This window comes from Mustela erminea, chromosome 11 (genome assembly GCF_009829155.1).
Source record: "Mustela erminea isolate mMusErm1 chromosome 11, mMusErm1.Pri, whole genome shotgun sequence".
Classification (NCBI taxonomy): Eukaryota; Metazoa; Chordata; class Mammalia; order Carnivora; family Mustelidae; genus Mustela; species Mustela erminea.
Window position 1 is genome coordinate 5233045 of NC_045624.1, and position 27180 is coordinate 5260224.

Here is a 27180-nt window from a genome sequence, read left to right on the forward strand (position 1 = left end):
CTGCACAGCTGAGGGCTTCCTGTGGGTGTAGTTATAAGCCGCCACCATCCTGAACTTGGCCGATCACGTTTCTGTGTAGAGTTGGCCACGCTGCCCAAACCTTTCGGCATTCTTGTGGTCATTGCTAGCATTTGCTGGGGCACAGTGCTGTAAAAAGAGGAAAATGCGTCCTGTGTGGCCAAGGTTTTCTCACTAACGGGGGTGTCCGCCGGAGCTGCTCTGGGCTGGGGCGTGCAGGCCGCTGTCAGGGGCACCACACGCCCGTGGCCTGGGTCATCACCTTGCTGGCTCAGGATGACGCTGACCTTGCAGACGCCCCACCTTGCCAAAACGAGAGAGGGTTGAAGAACTAACCACTTGTACTCCTTAGAAGATGCTTACATTCTCCATTTTTCTTTCCTCCTTCCCTCGAGGGTGGGAAGGAGGGTCATAGGAGGATGGAGAAGCCACAGAATGCCGCGTTGAGCAGTTTTCGCTGAGGACGAGCCCCAACACGAATAGTTCCTAGAATTCTGTGCTCATTAATTCAGCCTCTCAGAGCCCAGTTAATAAAGGAGAAATAATAATAATAACATCCATCATACTTTTTCTCCATGGTATTGAGTGGGAGCTGACCACGGGGAGAGTTTCAGGACCAAAACAAGCCGGCTTTGCAGGCAGACAGTCCCGGCTTGGGGTCCAGCCCTGTGACAGGTGGTGGCTGGCATCACCACGACGGTGTATCTGGGGGACCTTGCCCGGGTTGGCGCTCTGGAGGCTGTCCCTACACACCCTTATCCCCACCCTTTTGGGGTTTGGATGAGTTTTCTAGTAAGTGTCAACCCTGTTCCCTCCTGGGGCTCCCTGTGCCTTTGGACCAGCTCTGCCTTCAGGCACTGCTTTGCAAAGCCCCCAGTGTCCCCCTCTGGAGTTTTGTCAACCCGGGTCCGGCTCACTGACTGGCCCTGTTGAACTTGGCTCTAGGTCAGGCACCGGATCCTTTGTGCGTCCTGTTTTTGCCACCGCGGGGGCACGGGGACCCCATCCGGGCCCCCCTCAGTCTCCTGTCCCAGCGCTGACCTGTGGGGAGCAGGGGGACCAGAGACTGGCTTGCTGAGAGAACCGAATCCCCTTCTTGCCTCCCCCAGCCCTCCCTCCAGGGAGAGATGGCTGCTGCCCGAGGACCGCCTTGGCCTTTGAACTCCCCTCCCCCCCGCCCATCGGAGACAGCAGCTTTGGAGACCCAGGGTCAGCTGACGGGCAGGCTTGGGGTGGGGTGAGTTGCCCAGAACAGTGCTCCATGTTTCCCTGGTTGGTGTGAGGGACTTCTGGACCTGGAGCAGCCTTGGCAATGACCCCCGCACCCCTGCCACCCGCTGCGTGCTGTGCCCCCCAGGGGTTTGCCCCGGCAGGGTCTTCAGCTCATCAGTCAAGGGAGGTGACGTTGCCCTTCGTTCGTTACGCAGCAAGCAGCTGCGTAACCCAGACAGAGACACCCCGGGTTGGGGAAGCTTCTGAGAAGCTGGGGACGGCCCTTAGCGACATGACCTGGTTGTTACCCAGATGTGGAAGTTGGCCCTCTGACCAGCGGCTAAATGTTCTGGGATGAGTAGAGAACTTCTGGTCTCCCCCACCCAAGTCTCTCCCTCAGAAACAGCAAGAATGCAGGGCTTGGTTGGACTGGGGCTCCCGGGACCCCCGGGAAGGGCGCCGCCCCACGTGCTTCCGCTGCTGAAGGCAGGCCCGGGAGGAGACGCCCTTGGGGGTGGATCGGAGCCCCCAGCCAGCCTGGCTGTCTCCACCCCGGCTGGGGAGACTCGTGGAGGGGCACACCTGGAGAATCCGACTGGCCAGAGATCGGGTGGGCCGGGGCCTGACTTCCCAGTGAGTGAGGGGTGCGACTGCTGGCCCCCCACTTCTAGCCAGTCACGTCCGTCTACACATGAAGCTCGGCTTGTCCGTTGGCACTGCAGGCCCAGAGACGGGCGCTGCTGGGGGCTGGGAGCCTGCACTCTGGGGCCAGACTGCGGGGGTGACTGCAGCTCTGGCCCCCGCGGGCTATGCATCCCCGGGCAAGTCACGTGATCTCCCTGGGCCTCCATTTCCCAACCTGTCGTGGACCCCAAAGCCTCCCTCCTGGGGTATCACATGTAATTCGTAAATCACCCCCAAATAATGCCTCGTACGGAAGAACCACTTCATAAGAGGGCTGGTGAATTAGCTTTCTCATCAGTGAGTCTTTGAAAGAACAGAAATTTACCCTTCAAGGATTCCATTCCAGTGGCATCTTTCTAGAATATTCCCCATGCACCCCTGACTTCCCAGGCAACAAAAGACAGCACTGACTATAATTAGCCTTCTTTTATGACTTGGCACTGTCACCGTGAATGGCTGGGCGTCCCGCAGACAGGCTCCCTCCGGTGTCCCCTGGGCCCCTCCGGATTTCTGCTTCTCATATGCTGTGGCTGAGGCTCTGGTTCCAGGAGTCCAGGTGGCAGTCTGTGGCCAGAGCAAATGTGCCGCATGGTCCCCAAGGACTCCTGCTGAGTCAGGCCCCCCCCCCGTGGCTTCGTAAGCCTGCTGTTATAGCTGTGGTTACAGTAGGGACAGTGGCCTAGGGCTTGATTGCCAGAGAGACTGAGGAGTCACAGCCTGTCCCTGGCCGGCCCTGCTGGCGACCCGGGGAACTCACGGTGGTTTGTAGTCTCTGTTGGTCATGTCCCAGGGGTTGTCAAACAAGGGATCGGCACTGGGGAGGGCCTGATTCAGCTTCGAGAAATGGGGCCTCTGATAAGTCCTGGTGAGTTTGAAGCCAGAGGTCCCCCCTTGCCCAATGCAAACCCCTTCAGGCTGGTTTTCCCTGGGATGAGGGTCTGCCGCTCTGGGTCACACTGCAGCTGTACGAGCAGTCGGTATGTGACCTTTCACTCCAAGGAAGGATGCCATCGCTTGCCGTCCCTGCCTTACACTACACGAGGCAGAGTGTCCTTCTGCACCCTGAGAAGTGGGACCCGGGGATACGGGCCCCAGGCTCGAAGCCCTGCCTTCCACACCACCGCTCCTGGGGACTGTGTGGTTATGTCAGGTCAAAAGGCAATAGGTAAGATGCCGTTGGCCAAGAAGGGCCACTTTGAGGCCAGTCCTGTCCCTGAGACTCCCAAGGGCATGAAGCCAGCAGGAGAAAGGCAGATCCATGGCTCTTGCTTTAACTTTGGCTGGGGATCCTAGAGCCTGGGCCCTTAGGCAGAGGAATGGAAATGCACTAGAACTTTGGATGGTAAAGCCAGGAGCTTAGGGAGCTGATCTTTTGAACAAAGAGAATGATTTTCTCTCCAGGTCCTTGTGAACACTGACACCTCTTCTGTCTCAGAGATACGTCTCTGTTTCCCTTACTGGGACTCCGTTGGCCAGATATGGCCACATCCGCTGTCCCCTTACATAAGGGAACATATCAGGAGCTGGCCTGACAGGGACATGTGGCTTCCAAGTCTGCCTTCCAGATCGACTGAGTGTAGCCTTCCCAGACACCTGTCCTCGAGTCCTTCCTGGGCCTAGTGACTCTGCCTCACCCGATGATAGCATGGCACAAAAAGCCACAGAACAATGTTGTGTGGTTCACAGAGTCTTATCAAGTAGCCGCGTGGGCAGACACAGCCCCTCCTCTGCCTGTGTCCCCAAGGAGCATCTGTCACACGCTCCGTGCATCTGTGGCAGGAACCGTACCTGACGGTCCCAAGGCCAGCTTCGCGGGAGGGAAGGGTGTTGGCAGCCAGTTGCTGGCCCTGTGTTCAGCTGGCTGGGGTTTCCCTGTTTGGGGCTTAGTGGTCTCCAACCAACTTTCCCGGCAGGGTTCAATTCCAATTCGTGTGTGTGTGTGTGTGTGTGTGTGTGTGTGTGTGTGTGTGTTACAGTCGGATTGAGAAAAGAGAACCCAACCCCTAATCCTGTTTTCTCGGTGTTGCTCAAAAGGAAGTGGGCTTTTCTCTTATGGGCAGGAATGGCCAGGAAACTGACATCCTCAGCCAACGCGGAGACCAGGGGTTTCCGAAGCAGCTGATGGTGGCGCATTTGTCGTGCCCGTCCGATACTAGTGCCTCTGTTCGAGGCGAGTACCTTCAGACTGCATTTACCTTTCACCGAAACACTGAGAATTTCTCATGAGCCTGCTGTTTGTCCGTCATGGGGTTGGCACTTGGCCAGCACATCTAGGGACATGTCTGACAGGAGGTAGCACCTGATACTCCAGGAAACCTAGCTTAGCTCAGGTCTCTTGGTTTCCTGTGACCAACCCTGGCAGGCTTGGGCTGTTGGACGCTAGCATTCTGGGGCATGCTGTGTCCCCTAAATCACAGTTTTGGGGCTTGGGCAGAAGGGTCTAAACGCTGGTCCCCCAGCCTTCTTCCTGCTGTGCCTCCCTGAGCAGGAATGCGCGTGGCCTCTAAGCCTTGGTGGTTCCGGTGCAGCGGGGTCAATGCCTACCAGACGGGGTGGGGCCGTGGCTTCCGTCAGATGAGGTTCCTTAGACCCAGCCCAGCATAGGGGCCGCCCCCTCCTCTCCTGAAACATACTTGCTCTGAATGACCAGCTCAAAGCAAAGCAAGCAGCACCCCCAAAGAAAGCGTGCGCACACCCACCCTGGTGAGTGTGTGGACAGTACGTTTGGTTGGCGGCGCCCGTCAGGATGGAGGAGCCACCCAGGGGCCAGGCAGCCAGAGATGGTAGACATACGCGGCCATCGGTTCACACCACGGAATGTTCTGCGGTCATGTGAATAAGTGGTCAGTGACGGGCAGCACATAGAATGAACCTCACAGACCGTGGGAGCAGGAGAAGCCTGGTGTGGAGGCGTCCACACTGTCTGGTTCCATCTGTGGAACCTACGAGAACAGGCAAAACCAGATGTTAGAGTCATGCCCGTGGCTGTCTCAGGAGGTGGTTAGAGGGTGGCGGAAGCAGGCTTGTCCTCCTGGCGTCGGAGAGCTGGTCACTCAGCTGCGTCCACTCTGTGCACGTCCATCAAGTGCCCACTCCTGCTCTGTGCACTTTTATGCAATGCTCCGATAAAACATTTTTGCAAACACAGGCCACCAGAAGGGGCGGGAGGAGGCGAGCTGAGTTCCTCTCATCAGTACGACAAACCCAAGAGCACCCCCCAGAACTCGGGCGGAGCTCAGATAGGGCTGCCCCACTCTGCAGAACATACGGCGGCTGGCGACACAGACTTATTTGTCCACTGGTAAAGTCAGCTGGAAACACACTAGGAGGACAGCCAGAGGAGTTCCGCAAACAGACCTTCTGGCTTAGAGAACCTGCAGTCTCTTTGCAGAGCAGTATTCCGTATGGCGGAGAGGGGCCGGTCTTAATTCTTTCGTCTTTGTCCCTGGCTCTCACTGATGAGAAAGACAAAGACCATCCGATGGCATGAAAGAGGCAGGAGCCATTTTCGGCAACAGACGGTGTGGGAGTCTGGGAGGAGGGCAGAGGCAGGTGGATGTCCTTCTGCCAGGCTTCCCTGTCCTCGGGGTGTGTGTGGTGTGTGTGCTGGGCTGAAGGGATTGGCCAAAGGGAGGAAATGGGTCCAGGGAGAGGCGAGTGGTGAGAGCATGTGCAGGAACAGCTAGAGGCACGTTGGCCGTTCCACGTCGGCCCTGTGGGCTTTCCTACAGTCATGGACTCGGGCGCCTCCCGGGACTCCGGTCCTCCCCGTCCTTCCCACCACCCAGCACCCCACCCCCTCCGTCGCCTTCGCTGTCCTGGGACCTGTGCCTCCCAGGCCTTCACGTGATGACCCATTCATGCTACCGTCTTATCGTTCAATAATTTGACACTGTTCGCTCTCCTGAGAACATTTTCTCTTGGGATTCTTGGGCTTAAAAGGCCTCCATCCCAAGGAATAAATTATGAACACGTGAGTGTGGAACAGGCACGTCAAGCAGACGAGAGCAGACAAATCCACGTGAAAGATAAGGCGGGCAGGCCGATGGGAGCACACCCAGCGCGCTTGCTGGACGGGCTTGTTCTGGGGCTTGGGTTCTCAGGCTCGGTATGGCCATCCGCCCTCACCATCTGTGGTCAGCATCTAGGAAAAGTGGGCCTAAATGTCAAGGTCTACTTTCTCATGTCAGGGAGGAGAGCCACTAAGAGCCCCTGGTTTCCCCCTTGGCAATGACGGGCCCCTCCCTCTGGAAGGACTGGGACAAAGGACGTGGACAATAAGGAAGACGGGATTGGGCCGACCCAACAAACGTTGACTTTTTCTGAAAACCAAACTGTTCTCCTATGCTTCTTTCTCATAAAGGCGTGCCGTAGAACAACACTGTCCAACGGAAGCTTCTGCAAAGATGGTTGTATCTCCTCCATCCGTGGTAGCCGCTGGTGTGGCTCTGGGGGGACAGCAGGAATAAGGACAGTGAACCCACATGAATTAGTCCCAGGCACTGGGGACAAAGCACCACAGTGGCAGACTGTGGAGAGAGAAGTAGGGTCATTCGGCATTTCTCTTTAGAGCCACCCTTAGCCCAGTGACGGCTCCAAGCTGGTGTCACCTGCTTGGTCCTCTGAGGCTTCTCCAGGTGGCGACTCCTGAGGCCTGGGAGGGAGGAGGGGACTCTGATGGGGCCTACATGCATTTTGTGACCTCACTGGCACAGTAAGGCTGCTCTAATCCTTCGTGGCTTTGTCAGCAAGGAACACCAGGGGGACCCCGAAAGATCCGGCTCAGAGGTCCCAGGGAGGTGGTCTGGGTTCTGCAGAGGTGTTTCCTCTCCACATGGGCAGGACAGGAGCTAAGGACCATCTGAGGCTGGGGACAGAGCCAGACTTTCCCTGAATGGAGGGAACGGGTGTGGAGAGTAAGGAACCGTGGCCTGGCCATGCAGGGGAAGCTGCTGTCCTGTGTTCCCTGGGAGTGGGGGGTGGGGCATCCCCAGCTCCCCCAGAACCCAAGGAAGCCCTTGGAACACTAGGCTCTCAGAGCACGGGTGTCCAGCCAGCTTGCCACCCAGGAACTTAGGAACTTGTCAGAAATGTAGAGTCCCGGGGTCCACCCCAGCTACTGAACCCCAGGCTCTGGGGGTGGGGCCGGGGGGACTGTGGTTGCGCCAGTCCGGCAAGGGATGACGCTCCTCAGTCAAGTTAAAACTTAACTGTCTGGCACCAGCCCCTTTCCCTTCCGCCACCCTCTTCCTTCCCTAACCCTTTCTCCTCCAACTTCCCTGATTCGAATCATTCTCAAAGACCAGCCTCTTCCAAGATCAGCCCCCACCCCATGCCGACATCCCTTTGCCCTGCTGTGTACCAGGCCCTTATCTTAGGATACTTGGACGCGCTTATGAGCTCCTGTTCCTTTCCTGGAGAGGACCGATGCACGCTCAGTCACATGCTTCCTTGCAGCTTAATGGGCTCGTACCTTTCTTCCTGTCTCTGGGCCCGGTTCCATCGCCCCGAGCACAGGATCCGTGGCTCGTGCCTTCTTTGTACGCCTCTGCACGTGTCGGTCTGCCACGGGTGCCCAGGAAACACCCATCGCTTCACTGATTAACTGATTTCTTCAAAGCAAAAATGCTCGGAAAGGCCCCGTTGCCATTTCTTAACCAAAAATAAACACCGGGAGCAGGACGGGGTCCTCCTTGTCCTAGCCTCCTTTATCTAAAGGTTGAAGAGAAGGGCTTCCCCCTCCCAGCCCCGGGGAGTCTGGGGTGCCGCTGGTCTCCCCAGCTCCTCTTCCCCAGCAGGGGCCCGAGACCTCCGGCCAGCGGGGCGGCATCTCCCCGAGGCCTCTTGGGACTCAGCCAGGAGCAGCCTCACCCCCGGGGCGGGGAGGGTGGCCTTCGAAGGGGATCTTCAGGAGTCAGCAGCCAGGACCCCCCCCCCCGCCCCCTCCCAGAGTACTGACGGCTGCCGTGCATTCAGTATAATTGTTCTTTTGGTTACTCAAGAGTCACTTGCTACGACACAGGTTAGCTTTCCCGGCTGTGGCCAGGAGACAACGTGGTGTGCAGAGCGGGGCAGGTGGAGCCCAGAGATGGGGTGACCTCACACTTCCCCGGGGCATTAGGGACACTGCCCAGATTTTCTGGAAGGGCTGCTGACTCGCAGGTTATTTCCTTTGCTCGCTGAAACTCTGCCAGTTCAAGCTCGGCAACCGCGTACACGGGAGCGTGCCCGGACCTCCCGCGGGGGCTTCACGGGGACCCTCGCTGTGTCTCGACCTGCCTCGGGGGGCCGGAGGGCCATGCTCCGGGCGTCTGCAGGCACCCTCTTCTTCCCAGGCGTGCAAGCGGTTGAGGCCAGTGTTCATGGTGCCCATTCTCATTCTGGGACTGTGGAATCCCTCCCAAGTGGTCTAAGAGACAAGGGCTCAGCGGCAGGCTGCTGTGGGTTTCTCTCAGCCCTCTGCACACACTCTTCTCCATCCGGGTGCTCTCGAACCTCTGGGTCAAGAGGTGCACATGTGGTGGGCGGGGCCACTTCCGTGGCTCCCTTTCTGACCCATCAGTTCTCTTCCCCGCACCTGCCCTGACCCCGCCTACCCACCCCCCTCCACTGGGTCCGGTCCTCACTGGCCGTGTCGGCCTCAGCTCCTGCCCACCGTGGGCTCAGGCCACACTGTCCTTGGGGAGCACATCATGGCGGCACCATTGACCACCCAGCTGTCCCAGAAACCTGGGGCTTCCCTCCTCCCTTGACCCCGACATCTGGCAGGGCCCTCCCTCCTGCATCCGTCTTCTTGGATGTGGGCTCCAGGGTCCTGGCACTTCTCCACAGGTAGCCGAAGCAGCCCCTTTCAGAGGGGCTCCCTCGGCCCATTCTGTACTCTGCACTGGCGTGAAGCGTGATGGCGGGCCCTGGGCAACGGCCTTCCCGACTGCAGTCCTAGCTGTTGTCTTGGAGCAAAGCCACCTGAGGTCAAGGCCCTCCACAGGCCTACCTGGGCTTCCACTGCCAAACCCCCACTTTGTTCAGGCCCTGGAGTTCCCTATGTGCCCCTCTGGGCCCCCCCGGCTGCCATCCTCCCGCCGGGCTGTTCCCAGGCCTCCTTTGGGAATCAGCTCCGCCCGCCCACAGGCCGCACCTCCCATAGTGCCTGGACTCCCCGACCCAGACTGACCCCTGCCTCATGGCCTGTCTCCCGTCCAGCAGCTCCCTGAGGGCAGGGCCCATCTCTCTCTCTCTCTCTCTCGGAATCCGTGGCCAGGGAGCCAGAGGGAGGGGTTCAGCCTGCACGTGGCCACCCCAGGCCCCGAGAGAAGCCTGGAGAAGAGAGAGCTGCCCGGCTCGGTGGCTCACGGCACCGCACAGAGCCTTCCAGAGCTCCGCGGAGGAACCGGCCGGCCGAGCCCCGCCGTGGACTTGCTCCTCTGTCCGGCCCCTTCAGCTTCCCTTTCCCACCCTGCCCTCCCGGCTGGCTTCATTCTGACCTGAAAGAACAGGCACGTTGGCCCCAGACCCGCCCTCGCGGGGCTCTCAGAACTACTTTTCAGACTGGGCTGTTTAAAACCTAAGACTGCATTTTTTTGAAAGTTGATGGTGGACGGGAGGTTGAGGGGGAACCTCTGTAAGCGTCCATAACTGGGGTGATGGTTTCCCCTGGGCCGTTCGAGTCAAGGGAGGGATGACGGCGCTCGGGGCTGTGTGATGCGTGGCGGCAGGCCCGGGCCTGCAGAGCCGAAGACCACAGCAGCCGAGGCCTGGCTTTGTACCCCGGAAGCCCCCCGCTTTCCCACTTGTCCCCGGTCATCAGAGCAGCTGCTTCGCCGCATCCATGATGAGGTCCCACGCTGGCCCGGAGCCCTATGCTGAGGCGGTCACGCGCGCCGTGAGAAGGCCCCAGGGGGACGACGGTACCGCTAGCCGCAGCTGTGGCAGGTCAGAGCCGCCCTCTGAAGGGTAGAGGGGAAGGGAGGGAGGTGTTTGGGGCCAAAATAGAAGGAAGGTCTGGGGCGCGAGGCCAAACCACCAGGAAACTCCAGCAGACCCCACTGGGCCCTGGTCCTGGCCCGGCACCCTCAGAGCCTGGAAGGGCTGGGTGGGACGTGCATAGAGGGGGTCTGCCTCCTGCTCAGATGGCCCCAGACTGTTCTGCCGACCCTAGTCTGGAGGATGCAGTGTCCATGGCTTCTCCCTGCAACTAAAACCCCCCATGGGCCCTGTGGGAGGCTGTGCAGACCAGGGCTGCCCTTGACGACGGGCTAAGGGTGAAGCAGGCGCCCAGCCTGACGACGTCTCTGCAGACCACTGTGACGGGGACTGGCTTCTAGCACACGTCGGGGGCAGAGTTGCCTGGTGACCCAGCGGTGGTATCCCACTCGAGTTCATCTTTTTTTTTGAGAGAGAGAGAGTGGGGAGGAGCAGAGGGAGAGGGAGAATCTTAAGCCCCGATGCGGAGCTTGATCTCACGACCCTGAGATGGTGCCCTGAACCGAAATCAGGACTGAGCTTCCCCGACTGAGTCGTCCAGCCGCCCCTCAGGAGTTCACTTTTCATTTGTCCATTTCACTGCGAGCAAAACTGAGGCCCAGGACGTACGGGGGTGGCTCTGGTTAGCGGTGGAGCTGGAGGCAGGAGCTGTGTTCCCTCACAGAACCTCTGCGGCCCCTGCGAGCCCCCCATGAGCTCCGTGAACCCACGGAATGACCCATCACAGGCACCCACGGGGAGGGGCTTGTCGTCCCCGGGGACCCGTCCCAGTAACCCATGCTGTGGCATTTGCGTCACCCTCCCAGGGAGACCATAGGGATTTTCTCGAATGGCTTGCTGGGGCAAAGGCAGCTGAAGAGAACCCAGGGCCGGGGTGACCGACGTTGTGAGAGTGTGGTCACGTGGGGTCAGCTGAGACAGGGGCAATCAGGAGACTTGCTTTCATTTACACAACACCGAGTCATCAGACTGGGCCCAGCCGCCGGCTCCCTGCCCGGGGGACACACCCCCAACCCTCCCCCCTCAGGTTATGTCACGGCCGGCAGCCTCCCCAGGTGTCATGGAAATGTCACATTACCCTTGGCAGGGCTTCTCCGATAGCACATCGGAAACTTGGCTGCAGGAAGTTAAGGAATGGCTGACATCTCCCCGACTCCCTCCCACTGCAGGCCTGGTGACCCGCGCAGGGCCCCGTGACCGTGGCCCGGCATCCCCCACACACCGCAGAGCCCGGAGGGAAGGGGCAGCCCAGCTAGACCGAGATTCTGACCAGGAGGGACGGTGGGGGCGTCCCCAGGGGATCTTTGGGAGCAGCGTGGGCATCGCACTCCTGACTCCTCGTTCGGGGCCTTTCGCAGCCCAGCTGAGGGGCCACCGGGTGTGGGAGCCACGGCAAGCCTGCCGCCGAAGGGGAGGGCAGTAGCACACCGGGAGGGTTTGCCGTCTCTCGAGAGAAATGAAGCAATAGCAAGGCTGGGAGGGAGTTTTAAAGGAAAGCACTGCGTGAGGGGCCCCTGGGGGGGGCCTGGTAGGTGAAGCTGCTGCCTCTCGGTTTTGGCTCAGGTCGTGATCTCAGGGTTGGGAGATCGAGCCCCATGTTGGGCTCCCTACTCGAGGGGAGGGGGGAAGTCTTCTTAAGATTCTCTCTCCCTCCCCCTCCTCTCTTTCTCTCTCTAAAAATCAATCAATCAATCTTAAAGAAAGAGAAGGGAGAGAGGGAAGGAAGGAAGGAAAGAGAGAGAGAGAGAACTGTGTGCCTAGCCATACAATGGAGCAGTATTCAGCCTTGAAAAGGAGTAACTCCTGACACGGGCTAGGACAGGGATGAACCTTGAGGACATTATGCTGAGTGAGATAAGTTAGACACAGGAGCACGGATCCTCTGTGAGGCCCCGTGCACGAGTACCCCGGCGTGGTCAGATTCACAGACTCAGAAAGTAGAAGGGTGGGTGTGGGGTTGGGGGGGACAGGGACGGGGCACATGTTTAAAGGGGTCAGAGTTTCAGTTTGAGAAGATGAAAAGTTCTGGATGTGACGGTGCCGATGGCTGCACAACAGGGTGAATGTACTTTGTGCCCCTTAATTGTTCACTTAAGAATAACAAATATGGGAAACGTTATGTTCTTTGCATTTTATGATTAAAAATTTTTTCCTAAGATGTTCTGACCAATAAATTAACTTATTCAGAAAGTTTTACTAACACATTTCTCAGCTATTCCTGGATTCCTGTACTTAGCCTATAGGTTTTTAAAAAATAAAGCAAAATCTTATTTTACCGCACTGTTTTAAAATGGGGAAAGGCCCCTGCGGTGATGCATTTGGTGCAGAAAACTCCTGGGCCTGCGGTGGTCAGGGGGCTCGCTCCCTGGGGACTTCCAGGGAGGGGGTGAGTCTGGGAGGGAAGGAGAGCATCGAACTCCACGGTGCTGCTCTGGACCCCCCCCCCCCCCACCGCCATGCCCTCCCTGCCTCCTGAGTCTGTCCCATGGCCTTGACCTGCCAGGGCCTCACTTTGGCCTGCTTCTCTTGGCGCACTCTTCAGGGACTTTCTTCCCTTCCTCCAGCCTGACCTTTGAACGCTCCTCATCTGCTCCCCTTCCCAGTGGCCTGAAGGGCACAGGCCAGCAAGCTCTGGGGCTCCCAGTGCCGAGAGCTCACTCTTTCCCCCTGCTTAGCAGTGGTCATAGTGTACTGTCTCCCCAAACAGTCTTCTGGTCAGAGGGATTCTAGCTGCTGTTTGTAACTGAGCAGGTCTTGGGTCACACACCAGGGCCCCATCTCAGCTGTAAGGTTGCATTCCATGTTGCACCGACGGGATGCATCCCAGCCCTACCCGTCTGTGCATCACGGCCCTACACCTGTGTGCATCCCAGCCTTACCCGCATCTGCCTCCCAGACCCACCTGTGTCTGCATCACGGCCCTACCTGTCTGTGCATCATGGCCTTCCCCATGTCTGGACCCCAGCCCTGCCTGTGTCTGCCTCCCAGCCCTACCCGTGTCTGTATTCCAGTTCCACCCAGGTCTACATGCAGCCCCTGCGAGTGTCTGCATCACTGCCCTACCTGGGCCAGCATCCCGGCCCCGCCCACGTCTGCATCCCAGCCCCGCCCATGTCTGCATCCCAGCCCCGCCCATGTCTGTATCACTGCCCTACCCAAGCCTGCCTCCCAGCCCCATCTGTGTCTGCTTCACAGCCCTGCTCTACCAATCTCTCCTTCAGGACCCAGGGAAAATGATACCTGGTCCCCCATTAGCCCAAGCTGCATAGACAGCTGCCCTCAAACTTGTATTAGAGGTGTCTTTTATTTTTACAGTCAGGTTTACTGACATAGAGCTTACATACAGTAAAATTCACATTTTCCAGTGTACAGTTCTGTGAGTTTTGACAAACATATGTAATTGTATAGTCACCACCACCATCGAGATATGGAACCCAAAAAATTCACTCATGCCCCTTTATAATTTTTATAACCTATAATTTTTCTGTTCCCTATAATTTTGGTTTTTCTCCCTATAATTTCTATTTAAATGGTAAAATCTAGTGTACAGTCTTCTTTTATTTAGCAAAATGCCTTTGAGATTCATCCATGATGCTGCATATCTCAATGGTCCGTTCCTTTTTGTAACTGTGGAATGTTCCATTCTTCAGATGTACCAGCTTGTCTACTCATTCACCAGTTGAAGGACTTTGTGGGTTGTTTCCAACTCAGGGCGACTATGAATAAATCCACTGTAAACATTTGCATTCTGGTTTGTATGGACGTGAGTTTTTACTCCTTTCCTGGTGGTTTTGTGGGAATGTATTGTAAATATATGTTCAGCTGTCCAGTGGTTTTCCAAACAGGCCACACCATTCTGAACATATGAGAGTTCCTGTTCCTCCATATCTCCACCAGCACTTTGTATTGTCAGTTTCAGAGAGAATTTTCTCAAGTCTCCTAGGGGTGTGATGGTATCACATTCTTGTCGTGAGGTTCATAGCCCTCATGACTGATGATCAATGATGCGGGGCACCTTTCAGTGCACTTGTCATCTGTATGTGTTCTTGGCTGACCTATCTGTTTTAATCTTCTGTTCCCTTTCTTTATTGAACCATTTATTCTCTTGTCATAGATTCCTGAGAGTTCTTTATATATTCTGGATACAAACCCTTTAACAGGTATGTTTTGCCAATATTTTCTTCCTGTCACTTATCTTTTCTCATTTTCCTAACAGTATCTTTTGAAGGGCTTAAGTTCTCTATTTTAATGAAACCCAGCTTACCCGTTTAGTCTTTCATGGTCTGTGCTGCTTGGGCATTCTTGTTGAACCCAGGTGTGCTGCGTAGGGCTTGTGTACGAGGCTGGGGCCAATGGTAAATAAAATTCACTACCAGTCATGCTTAGCAGAGGAGACAGGGTATGTAAAGAAGTAACTACAGCATACTATAATTTGTAATGTTGGAACGTGCCAGGTGCATAAAAAGGAGGGATATGTTAACTCTAGAAGCCACTGATCTCAGGGTGCCTGGGTAGCTCAGTCGGTGAGGCATCCGACTCTTGTTTTTGGCCAGGTCATGATCTCAGGGTTGGGAGATCAAGCCCCACATCAGGCTCCTCAGCGATGGGCAAGGATCCTGCTTGAGATTCTCTCTCTCCCTCTCCCTTTGCTCCTCCTCCACTCGTACACACTCTCTCAAAAAAGAGAGAGAAAGAAAATACCAGTAATCTATAGAAGCCAGCTTTACAATGTGGGCTTAGCCAGCAAGTAGATACCGAAGCTGTGGAGTGAATGAGGAGGTAAAAGGGGGAAAACCTGCTCCCCGAAACACGGCGTTCTCATGTCATTTCTCCTGAGCCAATTCTAGAAACCCAGGGAGGGGAGCACCAGAGAGAACAGCGGAGACAGCGTGTGCTAACTGGGTACAACCGAATCTGGAGCTCCTGTCCCTGTCCTTCCTCCCCTCACGCGCCTTCCCAGTGATGGCACCTCGTTGCTGTCATGTGTAGGGTAACTTTTATCCAGGCCAGCCTTCAGCAGCTTGGCCACGATGAGCAGGAAATGCAATCCTTTAGGTAAAAACGTGGAGAAAGGGGCGGCTTGGTTACCAAAGAGACTGATGGAGTAGATGAGGCATCTGGAAGGGGTCAAGGGACCTTCCAAACCCAGATGTCATGCGAAGAGGAGGCTGGCTTCTTCTACCCATAAAACGAGCTTGGATGATGGTGTTTAATGTAAGTCGGACACTGGAAGGTGAGGACATCTGGGCTCCCCAGAAGGCCAGTGCCTTCCCGGTTCCCTCTGGTTGGCTCATTACCACTCTACTGAAGGCACAAGGAGAAGTTCAGGTCGGATGCCATCATCTTTGATCTTCAGCTCCCAGACCTGCTGTAGGATTGCTGGATTGCTGTTGTCGTTGTCAAGGGCAGAGGCAAACCCTGGGCAGAAGGTTCTAGATCTCCTGTAAAAGGACACAGCCAGGAAATATGTTTTTAGCATGAGCTGCTTGATTCCCTTCTCCTTGCTCCCCTCTTCCTCCTTTTCGGGGAATCTACCCATTCTTCCCCGGGATCGGATAGCCAGTAGGGCCTACAGCCCCTTTCTTCGTGAGGTGAATGAGGAGAGTGGAGAGCCCAGACCAGCACCATAGAAACCAGTGCTGGGGCAGAGGCGGCCTGGATGCCGGCCCGGCCTGAGGCCTTCCTGGCCTCGCACACACCCGTCCGGACTCACTGGCACCTCACACCCAGAGGGCCTGGTGTGCGGTGTCAGGTGATGTGTTGAGTCAACAGACCACAGGAGAGCCCTGGTCGGAGTCCCGTGGCAGCCGGCTGCAGCCGGCACCCCGGGAAGGGAATGCCCCCAGCTGGCTGCCAGCCACTGCCTGGCCTGCCTGGAGCCCCAGCGGGAGAGCGAGAGCCAGGCCTGAGCCACTCAGACTGTCTCCCCAGCGCCCAGCCTCTGGGGCCTCCTCCTGCTTTGCTGAACATGGCTTCCGGAGAAGAGGTTTGGAAACTGTGCTCCCAGGGCGCACAGGCCCTCGTGCCTGGTAGAATCGTGGGTCTTGCCCATCTGGAAATCACCCAAGACCTATCTCAGGGAGGGGAAAGTGGCTCTGAGCACCTCCTAGATCACCCACATCCCCTCGTCACTGGGATTGAATCCAGAGGGTAGATAGAGGCGGGGGGCCTGGGGAGCACCACCTAGGGTCAGGTTAAGGAGCCCAGAAAACCTCAGGGTGGGGCATCAGACACAGCCGCAGGGTTACCCATCACTCGCAGTGGCTAGTACTGATGCAGTGGCTAATACTAGTGCAGTGGCTAGTCATCAGGGGTACTGATTAGATTCAAGTAGCCCAAACTGCAAAAGGTGTAGGAAGTTCTCCCCTCGGGAACCTCCGTGGGCCAGCGTCCCGGTGAGGTGTGCTCACTTGCTTCTCTTGGTTTGGTTCTCAATACTGATGGTTTCCCTCCCCAGCTTTAGCCCCCATGAGGGTCCCGCAGAGGGAACGCCGCTGCTGCTAGAAGTGGAAATGGTGGGAGCCTAGCCACCCTTTCAGAAAAGGAACTACGAAAATGTTGTGAGACCCCTTGGAATTCACATTCTTAAAACCAGGCCTTTGGGGAGTTAGAACCACCGTGAGGTTGTTTTGAAAAGAGAATAATTTGTGTATCTGTGCCTCCTTTATCAGCTTCCGCAGATTCTATACGGCCCCTGGGACCCAAACACACTTTGGAACCCCTTCCCAGGGTCTGGGGAAGTTCCCCCAGTAGCTAGAATAATAAGCAGATGGTGGCTGACTAGGAGTTCTGAGAGGGGCTGGAGACGGAGCACAGGGAGCAATGGTGTGTCCGTGTTCCCGGCACCGGGGGCAGGCCCTGTCAGAACGGGGGGGTATTCCAGGCAGAAGCTCTCCCAGTGGAGACCTCTCACCAAGAGGCAAGCTTTTGGAGCCTGGGGGTCTTGACCCTCCCTGTGGTCCCATATCAGCCAAGTTCATCACAGGTGCGCCCTCCAACCAGATCTGCTGTCTTCTATTGTGGTGATGCCTGCGTGTGCTAGGCACTGGCCTCGCCAGACCGGTTTGCCAAACGACACTGTTACTAGCAGGCATCTTGGAGAAATGAAGTTAGAAAGGTTTGTCTGAATGTCCACAGAAAGCTAGTCCTGACCTGGGAGCACATCCAAGCAGGGCAGGAGCACATCCAAGCGGGGGCAGGGGGTTCCTGCCCAGAAATCTTCCAGCCCCCACTGTGGCCAGTGCCAGACTGTCTGTCCCCTGCCCACTGGGTACCCGTTGGACTATGAAATTCCTGGGTCTCTTACTGAATCACTGTCCTTCCCTTATGTTCTCTCAGGAGATGGCGGTCGCCATACTGACCCAGGAAGGAACCTGGAGTCCCCTCATTTCCTTCTCTCCCAAATGCAGTATGTGCTGGTCATGGCTTCCCACGACCCACTCCCTGCTGTGCAGCCCGCAGAAGCTCTGGGGGTGGCTGGCGGACCTGGGAGGGGGAGCCTGGGCCAGGCTGATGAGAGCCGAGTTCAGCAGTGTGGACTGCAGGGGTCACCTTGGTGTCCGCCATCCCACCTCTGACACCAAGCTCCCACCGGCCTCCTGTGTGAACACATGTGCCTTCCTCTCACCTGCATGGCTGGTCTCCTCCCGGACCCTCCATGGTGGGGAAGCCAGTGTCTGGAATCTTTCTAGCACCAGACTCTGGGATCTGAAGAGCCACGTCACTGCTGGGCGTGGCCCGGCCTCTGACCTAGTGTGGCCCGCAGACCTGACACTTCGCTCTGAGGGCCTGTACATCGTCCACTGTAAAATGAGGTCATGGGATGTTGATCTGCTAAGGTCACTCGCCGCCGCCGATTCCCACCCCACCCCCCGGCTGTGATTCTTTGGTGGGGACTATCGTGCTTCTGGCACATTCAGTTGAATTAGTCTATGCGGTATCAACTCCTGCTGCTTTTGTGATTCCACAAAGATCATCATCAGAAGGGACTGGCATCGCCATTTCCCCTTCTTTGGCAAATCCTCCACGAGGCGCTTTTCAGAATCTGTTTTGGACTGTTCTAGAATCTCTCCCTCTTACAAAGCAACCGAGGGTTGTTTTTTTTTTTTTTCTCCTCCTTTCCTTGAGGATTGCCTTTTAGCTTCAACATCAAAAGGCACATGTGCTCTTGTCAGGTGTCTAGGCTGACATTTTGAGACCATGAAGCAGAACTCAGACCTTGGGATGAGTGCGACGTGGGCACAGTTCTTCCAGTGGCCGGGACAGACACCAGAGGCTGGGACCACCCTGTGGGGACTGATCTAGAATCAGCCCCTGCCAGATTCCCCTTTCCTTCTCTAATCCCGTCTTTGTTTCCTTTTCTTTTCCAGTTTGCCACTGTAGATATCGATATGCTGAAGCCTGTGACCTAATAACTAGGTCCAGAATGCTATGCGGTATACAAAACCCTGTAAATCTTGTTTTTCCTGGACACCTTCTAGGAAAATAAGAACCTTCGAAAATGTCCTAAAAGAACTTTTGTGTTCTTTTAATAGAAAGAATTTTTCACCCACTGAATTACCATAATGCTTTGATTCCAAAATGACTCTAGATGGTCTCCAGCATGCTTTGAATCATTTCAACTGTTTGAGATTATAGAACAGATTCTTAGGATCTATAAGCAAAACTTACAGCCTAAAATCTTACCTCAGACTGACATATAAACTGGGAGTATGCTCAAGTACGGTCAGAGCCAAAGCCATTGGTTGACAAAGATATCCAGGCCAATCCTGAGACAAGAGACCAGATACTTTACCCCTAGGAGAGGGGCCCTGCTAGGGTGGGGAGGGAAAGACCTCAGGAAAGGATCTTTTAGGAGATGAGTGATTTGGAGCATTTGGAGCAAGGGCTCCAAGCAGCCAGCTGAGAAGGAGAAAGGCCCCAGGGAGAGCTGGCCGGTGGCTGTGTGAACACCTGGTGACCAGGGATGGGGGCATGACCTGGGGGTCATCTGCGTGAGACTGTGGTCGACTACAAGAAGAATGACTTCCTCAGAGACCCAGCTGGGGGCTTGGGACTCAGAAAGAAGGGAATTCACCTTCTCAGAGAAGGGAGCTATGAGAGAGAAGGCTGAGTCTTGGTTCTCCATGGCCACAATGTAGAATGGGACCTAGATTCCTTTAGAAGTTTCCTCTTTATAGAATGGAAAATCTGCATTCAGTTAATGGTTCAAAACCTGTCTGTCTGGCCACTGAACCACCTGGGGAACTTTAGAAAAACCAGATTCCCAGATTCCACCTCAGACCCACTCAACCAGAATATTTAAGACCTGGGAACATGTATTCTCCAAGCTCCCAGGTGATCCTTATGCCCAGCTGTGTTTGAGGACCTCAGTCCGGCAACATCTCAACTTGTGGCGCAGAAGCTGTGCTGAGTGTTTTGGGCTAATTCAGTAAAGCTGGAGATCAGGGACTGCCCAGACCAAAGGTTTTGAGCAAAACCTTCCCGTGGGCAATGAAGGCAGAAAGTTGTCCAAAGTGCAATAATAAAGATATGGGGATGCTTCAGGAATATTCTACACAGAGCCTTAAACCAGATCACTGGACTGGACACGTACCAGGGAAGGTCAGCCAAACCCTCCCCATTAGCAAATAAGAATGTTTGCTTATGTTTGTACACATTGCAGCCCCAGCCCACTGAGGCCAAAGAAGTCTAGTTTTACCCCAAAGGTAGAGTTCATGCCCCCCAGAAAGTCCAGCTGCCACAAGACATGATTGGTTCCTTAAAACCAAGAAGAATCTGGAAGCCTACCATCAAGATTTAGACCTAGAGGCCTAGGATTCATGAGAGTCTCAGGTTTTGACCCACATATCCTGAAAATGAACCTTCTTATTCCTTTAGACGCAGAGATACCACTGCCCTTGGTGTCTCCCAAGCTCCCCTAGGTTCCTCAGGGGTGGGGGGGAATGCAAGGAGAAGTGATGGGAAGGGATTTCCTGTCCTTCCTGAGGTCTCCTCCTCAGGTAGTTCCCATCTTGGTTAGGTCTCACCTCAGGTAGTTCCCACCTAGAGTAGTTCTCACCTCGGGTAGTTCTCACCTCAGGTAGTTCTCACCTCGGGTAGTTCCCACCTTGGGTAGGACTCACTTCAGGTAGGTCTCACCTTGGGTAGGTCTTACCTCCGGTAGTTCCCACCTCAGGTAGTTCTCACCTCGGGTAGTTTCCACCTTGGGTAGGTCTCACTTCAGGTAGGTCTCACCTTGGGTAGGTCTTACCTCAGGTAGTTCTCACCTCAGGTAGTTCCCACCTTGGGTAGGTCTCACCTCAGGTAGTTTACACCTCGGGTAGTTCCCACCTCAGGTAGTTTCCACCTTGGGTAGTTCTCACCTCAGGTAGGTCTTACCTCAGGTAGTTCTCACCTTGGGTAAGTCCCACCTCAGGTAATTCAGAGCAAAAAATGAAGGGGGCCAGTGCAGGGAGGAGCAGAGTGTAACCAGGCCAGAGGGAAGGCCAAGAGGCAAAAGGTTAAGAAGCAGTGAATTTACTCGTGGAGAAAAGCCCTCCTAAGCAAGCGAGAAACTGACGGACTTTTTCTCATACCACACCGGACGCGATGTGTGTACACATCAGTCGTGCTGCCCATATTGCTGAGGCTTTCTGACCCTTTAAGTGCCCCTCTTTGTGGCACAGTTCCTGAGCAGCAGGGTCTCCTGCCTCTCCCTGCCTGTGCCACACTCCCCTCACGTCCATGACCCTCGTCACCATTCCTTCAAAGTTAGGAACAACAGCGATAAGTCCCCTCATCTTTGTAACGAGTCACTAGTTGTTTTTAAAACTGCATATAAGCAAACCTCCCACCCAGTGTAAACTGAGTATTTGCTCTTCTCATGAGACCGTGGTCAGCAAGGACGTTTAAGAGAGGAACAGAATGAATTTCCTCCTTTTTCTTATTATTTCAGCCTGTATGCATGTGCCACCATAGGGCAGGGGGAGGGGGATCATGTGCACACCACACGGCCATCTGGTCTACCTGCTTTATTTTTATCAAGCAAGGGTTTGATTTGTTCAAGGGCCGGCCCATGGCCAGTTAGCGGTAAAACTCGGCTTAGAACTTGAGGCTTCTGAAATCCGGGCCTCCACCTTCCCCACCACACTGCTGTCCTTCTGTGGGTGTCTGCTCGCTTCCTTCCAGGGCACCCCTGTGCTCCCTCCGCCCCCATCTCTCTAGATGTAGCTCATGCCAGGACGGCCTGGCCCTGTGAAGTCACCAGCTCGCGGCTCCCTGGTGTCTGGAGCCACTTGCCTGGTGTCCTGTGTGGCTGCCAGGAGCCGTTTCTGTTCACTCACTGTGCCTATTCACTTGTGCTGGCTGCTGCCCCGGGAGAATCAAAGGCATTGTTCACACTCAGAGGCCGACAGCGGTCCTAAACAAAGTCCTTAAGGAGCAGGAGGAGGAGGGAAAGCCTTCTCAGAAGAACAAAACGGGGGAACCTGTCTGCTCTGGGTACTATCGCCACAGCCCAGTCATATCTGGGCCCTTCGGAAAGTTGCCTTCACTGGGCGGTGGGGGAGGGGGGACAGATTTGTTTTGTTTTCCAAAGTGCAGGCCCAGCTCTTTCCCGATGTCTCTACCGAGGTTTCCTACCCCCTTCCCCGAGTTCCTCCTGCATTACTGTTCCAGGCATTTAATCCCCCATGCTCCCTGCATGGGCTGTGGGTGGTTTGGGTCTGGGTGTTGGTTTTGCCCCACTTTCCCCAACCAGACTGAAAGGTGGGATTCAGCGGCTCTGTCAGAACGTGCCCCCTCCTCCACGCCCGCGCCCGCTTGGCCCCTGGCAGCTGGCTGAGCGGGCCCTGGTCTTCCTGAAAGCTTTGCAGTTTGGCAGTTGGCCCCGTGATTAGGAAATAAATTGGTCTATTTCACAGTAATGGGGGATTGGGGCAGCACTGCCCCGTCCGCCTCTGTTTATGAATTGCAGCACCGATACTCAAAAGAAGAAAAAGACTTAGGAACGTCATTCTTACCTGCCCTGCTTTTTCTCTTAAGATATCCCCCCTCTTCCCCAGTAAAACAGCATAAATGTGAGTAAAATTCTCCTCTGCATTGAGCACGTCTCTGCTCTTGCTGGCTGGCAAGGAAGCCCACCCCCTGGGACGAAGCCGAGCCCCGGGAGGAAGCCCACAGAGCCCCAAGCACACCCTCTCCTCCCGTCCCCTTTCCCCCCGCCTACCCCTCACTTCCCTTCTGCACCCAGTGCTTTCTAAGCTCTCCCGCCCGCAGGCCCGTGAAACCCATTTTTGCACGCCCAAAAATGTCATTTTAAGTCTTTATGATCTTTCTCTTGGCAAGCTCCCTGTTTGATCCTGGACAAAGGGTTTAGGATTTGGAGTCAGAGCACAGGTTACAGGTGTGCCCTCTGCGATCGTTTACTCACTGAAGGACCGGGATGAGCAGCTTCTCTGGTCCCTGGTTTCTCCCCCTACAAAGAGGGAAAGTAAAGCCGCCCCCCCACCGCCGCCCCGGGGCATGGCTTCAGGGAGCGAATGGGGCAAGAGGTGTAGGAGCTCTTTGTGAACAGTGAGGCATTACGCAAAATAAGATGTTGCTCTTCCAAGACTCTACCTTGTCTTAAAGATGGTTCAGGTATCAGTGAAAAGAGGGGGTATAATTTTGGTCCTAGGAAGGTTCTTCTCCTGTACTTTAAGCCACACATACTGCTAATCCTCCCCTGATTTTACCCGTTCTCTCCCCCATCATCCTGTTTGCCCCAGCGAGACCACCGACCCTGGGAAGGGCGCAGAGAGGAGGCAGGAAGGCCAGGTGGAAAGACAGAGGCATCTTCTGAACTTGGAAAGACTTCACTGAGAAGAGATTCCTGGAGGCATGGAGAACCATTCTGTTCTTCTAGAAGCCAGTTATCACACACACACACACACCCCACCAGACAGGAAGCCCACTCATCTTCTCCTCACCCCAGACAGCTCAGCAAGCTTGGGTCCAGGGCTGTGGGTGTCCTGCGCCAGCCTTCTTGCGCTCCATAATGTGGGTCTGGACCATTCCAGGACTCAGGTGGGGACGGCCCACCGAGGATGAGCCATTTGAGGGCAGCTGCTTAGTCATGTTCTCTTAAATTATTTACACTTGGGAAGGAACATTCTGTACCCAAAGAGCTTGTGCGGAGGTCCACCAGCTGTGAATGCCCCTTACACGATGGCAACAGGCTTCATTCCTGATGAATGTTGTAAACGGGACAGCCTCTCAGAGAGAGAGACAGACAGACAGACAGACCAGGCCCTGCCCTGTCTTCCATCGAGACAGACCTCATCGAAGCTGGTGAGGGCCGCTGGGATCAGGGCAAGAGGCAGGAGGTGGGTCTATACGGCGTTAGCAAGCCTCCTGGCTCAGAAGCAGAACAGTGGCTGGAGGACGTGGTTTTCTGAGTCACTAAGACATCACACGCTGTGAAACCTATAAAACAGGAAAGGGCGGATGATGACAGTTGTCCCTGCCAGCTCTTCCCGTCTCCGGGCGCTGCTTCCACACCCTTCCCGAGACGCTGTCGGCACGTGCGGACAGACCCTTTTCTGACACCACGTGTGGGGTCGTTCAGTGCAGGCGGCTCTGGGGTTTGCCTTTTCACTTCCCGCGCAGTCTCAGAGGTAAGGAGAACGAGGCAGCCTGTTGCGCCCGTCAAGGAGCCATGACCGTCTGCGTGGATGCCCCGTCCCCGCGCTAGCCCCTCCCTTGTCGGTGAGCGTCTGCGTCTCCAGTCTCTGCTTTTAAAAGCACCAGGTAACGAACGACCCCACACGCTCGCCCTTTAGCAGCGCCGCAGCTACATCTACGGGAGGAAACCCCAGAAGCAGGTTGCTGGGTCGGGGAGCACGTGCGTCTGTAGTTTTGGTAGATGTTTCCAGAATGCTTCCACGGAAGCCCATACTTGTCCCGGCTTCTGGAAACAACTCTGGGGGTGTGTTTTGAGCCAGAGTCTGAGCTGGGTCTGGGAGTAGAGGGACAGGCAGGATGGAGGAGCCGGTTGGATTGTCCCCGTGTTTGGACAGTACGTCCGCCTTAACATGGAGAACCAAGACCCCCACAGGGGCTTCGCCTGAGAGGCTCTCGCAGGTTGTCAGAACACAGTTGGTGGCCCAAACTTTGAGTCCAAATGCCCCTCACCCCCCTCTGTTTCACTGGTCTGTTGAGTCTCCAGCTCTCACCTCCGGGAAGCACCCACGGGGCCTCTGTGTCCAGTGGCCGGGGCGAGCGTTGGGAGCACAGAACATGAAATTCTCTCTTCACTGATGTGAGAACTAGCTTGTTCTGGGCCACCCTGTGAGGAACCAGGCTAGCAGGCCAGCGGAGGACTCTCGCTGGGAGAACCGTGGAAGGACGGGCCCCCACCCCTGGGGACCTGAGGCCCACGGGGTGCCGGGCCCCACAAACAAAGTAAGACAAGGGCTTTCCTCTTCTGCTCCACAGCAGAACCCTCTGAAAGGCCCAGCCACGCCCCCCTGAGCCTTGGTTTTCGTCCTCAGTCCTCACCGTTCTGTGGGCATCACTGGGGAGCACTGAAGCCGTGACACTGGGGACAGGCCCCGCCGTGGGCCAGGCAGCTCCTCTGCCGCCTTGCCTGCCAGACCCACCCCTCCCCCAGCAGCCGGGACCCACCAGACCTCCTGCTCTGGAGCCTCCCTCTCCTTCCTCCCCCGCCCCCAAGCCCCATCTCAAAGTGGGCTTTGCTTCTCAAGACTTTCGAGGGAAAACTTTTGTTTCTAAAAGAGTTGGGGGCTTTCCTGTTGGAGGCCGTTGCTATATTAAGTTCTGAGACCCACAAAACCATGGGTGATCGAGTGTTCTCTCTCCTGCTTTCACCTAGACCTGCCTCCCAGAGGTCAGCCCAGGGCCTGGAGCAGGGGGTCCCACTTGGGACGGCTTCATGGAAAAGGGGGTTCCCTAGAGATGACGGTCCTCCTTTCATTGGTTCCATCCCAAATTCCCACCAGGGAAATTATGTACCCCCCCCCCACTCTCGGGGCACAGGAGGGAGAGAAGATGCCAGTGGAGTCTGGGCCTCACACCCTCTGGGCTCCCTTCTCTCACCTCGTCTGTTGGGTGTTGAGCATCTTCTAGGCACCTTCCACTCGCCAGGGCAGCACTGGCCACTGTGGGGACCCAAAAGGCCAACCAGAACCCCCGCCCCAAAGACAGATGGGGGATTTTGTGGGGGGGACAGGAGACTTACAAACTTCCGTATTTGGTTTTAATGTTAAATAGCATGTGGTGACCTCATGATATGCAGTAGGGGTGGGATGTGCTCACGAGGGGTCACAGGGCTGGAGTCAGGAGAAAGGGTTGGTGGAATCGACTCCCAGGGAGCAGGAGGTTCCTCTGGGGAGCAAAGTCGGGAGCAGAGAAGGGAGCACACATGCGCACGGGGACTGCAGACTGCGGACTGTGGGGAGGGGGCTGCAAGTCGGGACAGAGCAGCTCCGCTCTGTAGGCTAACGCGTACTTGTCTGGGTCAGAGCAGCGAGTAGCAAGTAGGTAGCCCTTGGTACTGACATCTTTGCTTTGAGTCCCACGGTTTAAAATTGTTAAATACCAAATTTAAAACAAAAAGTTTACTTAGTTTTCCATAGATGTGAGACACCAGACCCAAATCCAGATTCTGCTTCTTTTCAAATCAATGTCCAATAGCTTGACTCGATGAGTTTTCTAGAGCTGCCACAACAAAGTACCTCACACCAGGTGGACTAAAACAAGGGAAGCTTGTTCTCTCCCATTTAAGAGGCTAGAGGTCTGAAGCCAAGGTGTCAGCCGGGCTGTCCTCCCTCTGAGACCCTGGAAAGTCCTTCCCTGCTGCTGGCTTCTGACTTTCTCCTTGGCCCATAGATGCGTCGCTCCGTGTGACATGGCTTCTCCTCTGAGGATGGTCTAGGTGTCCATGGCTCCTCTTATAAGGACCCTGGTCTCACTGAGTTAGAGCCAGGCCGACTCCAGTGTGACTTCATTTTAACTCGATGATGTCTGCAAAGACCCTGTTTCCAAATCCTCACGGGTGCTGGGTGTTAAGATTTCAACCCAGCTATTTGGGGGACGCAACGCAGGAGCAGATAGAGATACAAACAGACTTGTCCCCGACATTCAGAATTTAATAACGCAGACCCTTGCCATTTGAGGAAGAGCATTCTCGGCCTTCCTCGGCCTCGGCCAGACTTCTGACGGCGCCCTCCGCTCTCCTGCGCAGCTTCCGGCCTCTCGTCCTCTCCGTCGACGCCCACCCAGGTGGTCAAGCAGCACACCTTTCCTCTCGAGTCCTACAAGCAAGAGCCCGAGCGACTGGAAAATCGCATCTACGCCTCGTCTTCCCCTCCGGACACCGGCCAGAGGTACTGCCCGTCCTCCTTCCGGGGCGCCGCCGGGCCTCCAGCGGCCTCGCCGACACACCATGCCTCCCCCAGAACCGTAAGTCTGGCCTCGTCCTGCGGCCCCGGGCCTCCAGGCGTCGGGTGGGGGGGACACGGAAGACGACCCTGCAGCCCCCTGACGCGCTGGGTGTGTTTTGTCGCAAGTCCCAGGCTGAGGAGGAGACTCAGAGGGCGCCACAAGGCAAAGGGAAACGACACAGAAAGTGGTAGCGTCTGGAACCTGACCACAAAGTGTGTCTTGCCTTGGCCTCTTTTAAGATGCCCGTCACTAAAAGCTTTATTTGCATTTTTCTGGATTGGGATCCGAGAGAACCGTGTCCCTGAAGCCCATCGATGTGGTTGGGACTGTGGGGTCCGGTGGCCGTGGTGGGTCCCTGGGGCTGCCGGAATGAGGTGGCGTGACCGGGGAGGCTTAAAAGACCCAGAAGCTACTGCCTCATAGCTCCGGAGGCTGGAGGTCTGAAGTCCTGCTTTGGGCAGGACCGAGCTCCCCGCGAAGTCTCTAGCGGGGACGATCCTTCCCGGGCTCTTCCGGCTTCTGGGAGCCCCAGTGATCCTTGGCTTGTAGCAGCCTCGCTCTGGTCTCTGCCTCTGCCCTCACGTGGTCGTGGGCCCGCATCTGTGTGTCCACGATGTCCTCTTCTTACGAGGACAGCACTCGTGTCGGGTCAGGGCCCAGCCTGCTCCCAGGCGACCTCGTCTGCGCTCGATCATGTCCGCAGACACCTTATTGCCAAACGAGATCTCGGTCACAGGCCTCAGAGGCTAAGACCTCACCATCGGACACTGTCCGACCACAGCGTTGTTATCTTTGGAGAGCGAGAAGGCGCGTTTGTCACGCGGGGACACGCCGGCGCTGTCCTCTTTCCTTCGGCGA

At 56.0% G+C, this 27180-nt stretch overlaps 1 protein-coding gene across 4 annotated transcripts in view; it reads left to right on the top strand.

Annotated features, from left to right (window-relative positions):
* PRKAG2 (protein kinase AMP-activated non-catalytic subunit gamma 2) overlaps positions 1-27180 on the top strand; it is a 242260-nt gene that overhangs the window by 124887 nt on the left and 90193 nt on the right. For all 4 annotated transcript variants that reach the window (XM_032305085.1, XM_032305086.1, XM_032305088.1 and 1 more), the window contains one exon: positions 26123-26340. In XM_032305085.1, coding sequence (XP_032160976.1) covers positions 26123-26340 — 218 coding nt within the window. The remainder of the gene's footprint in view (positions 1-26122; positions 26341-27180) is intronic.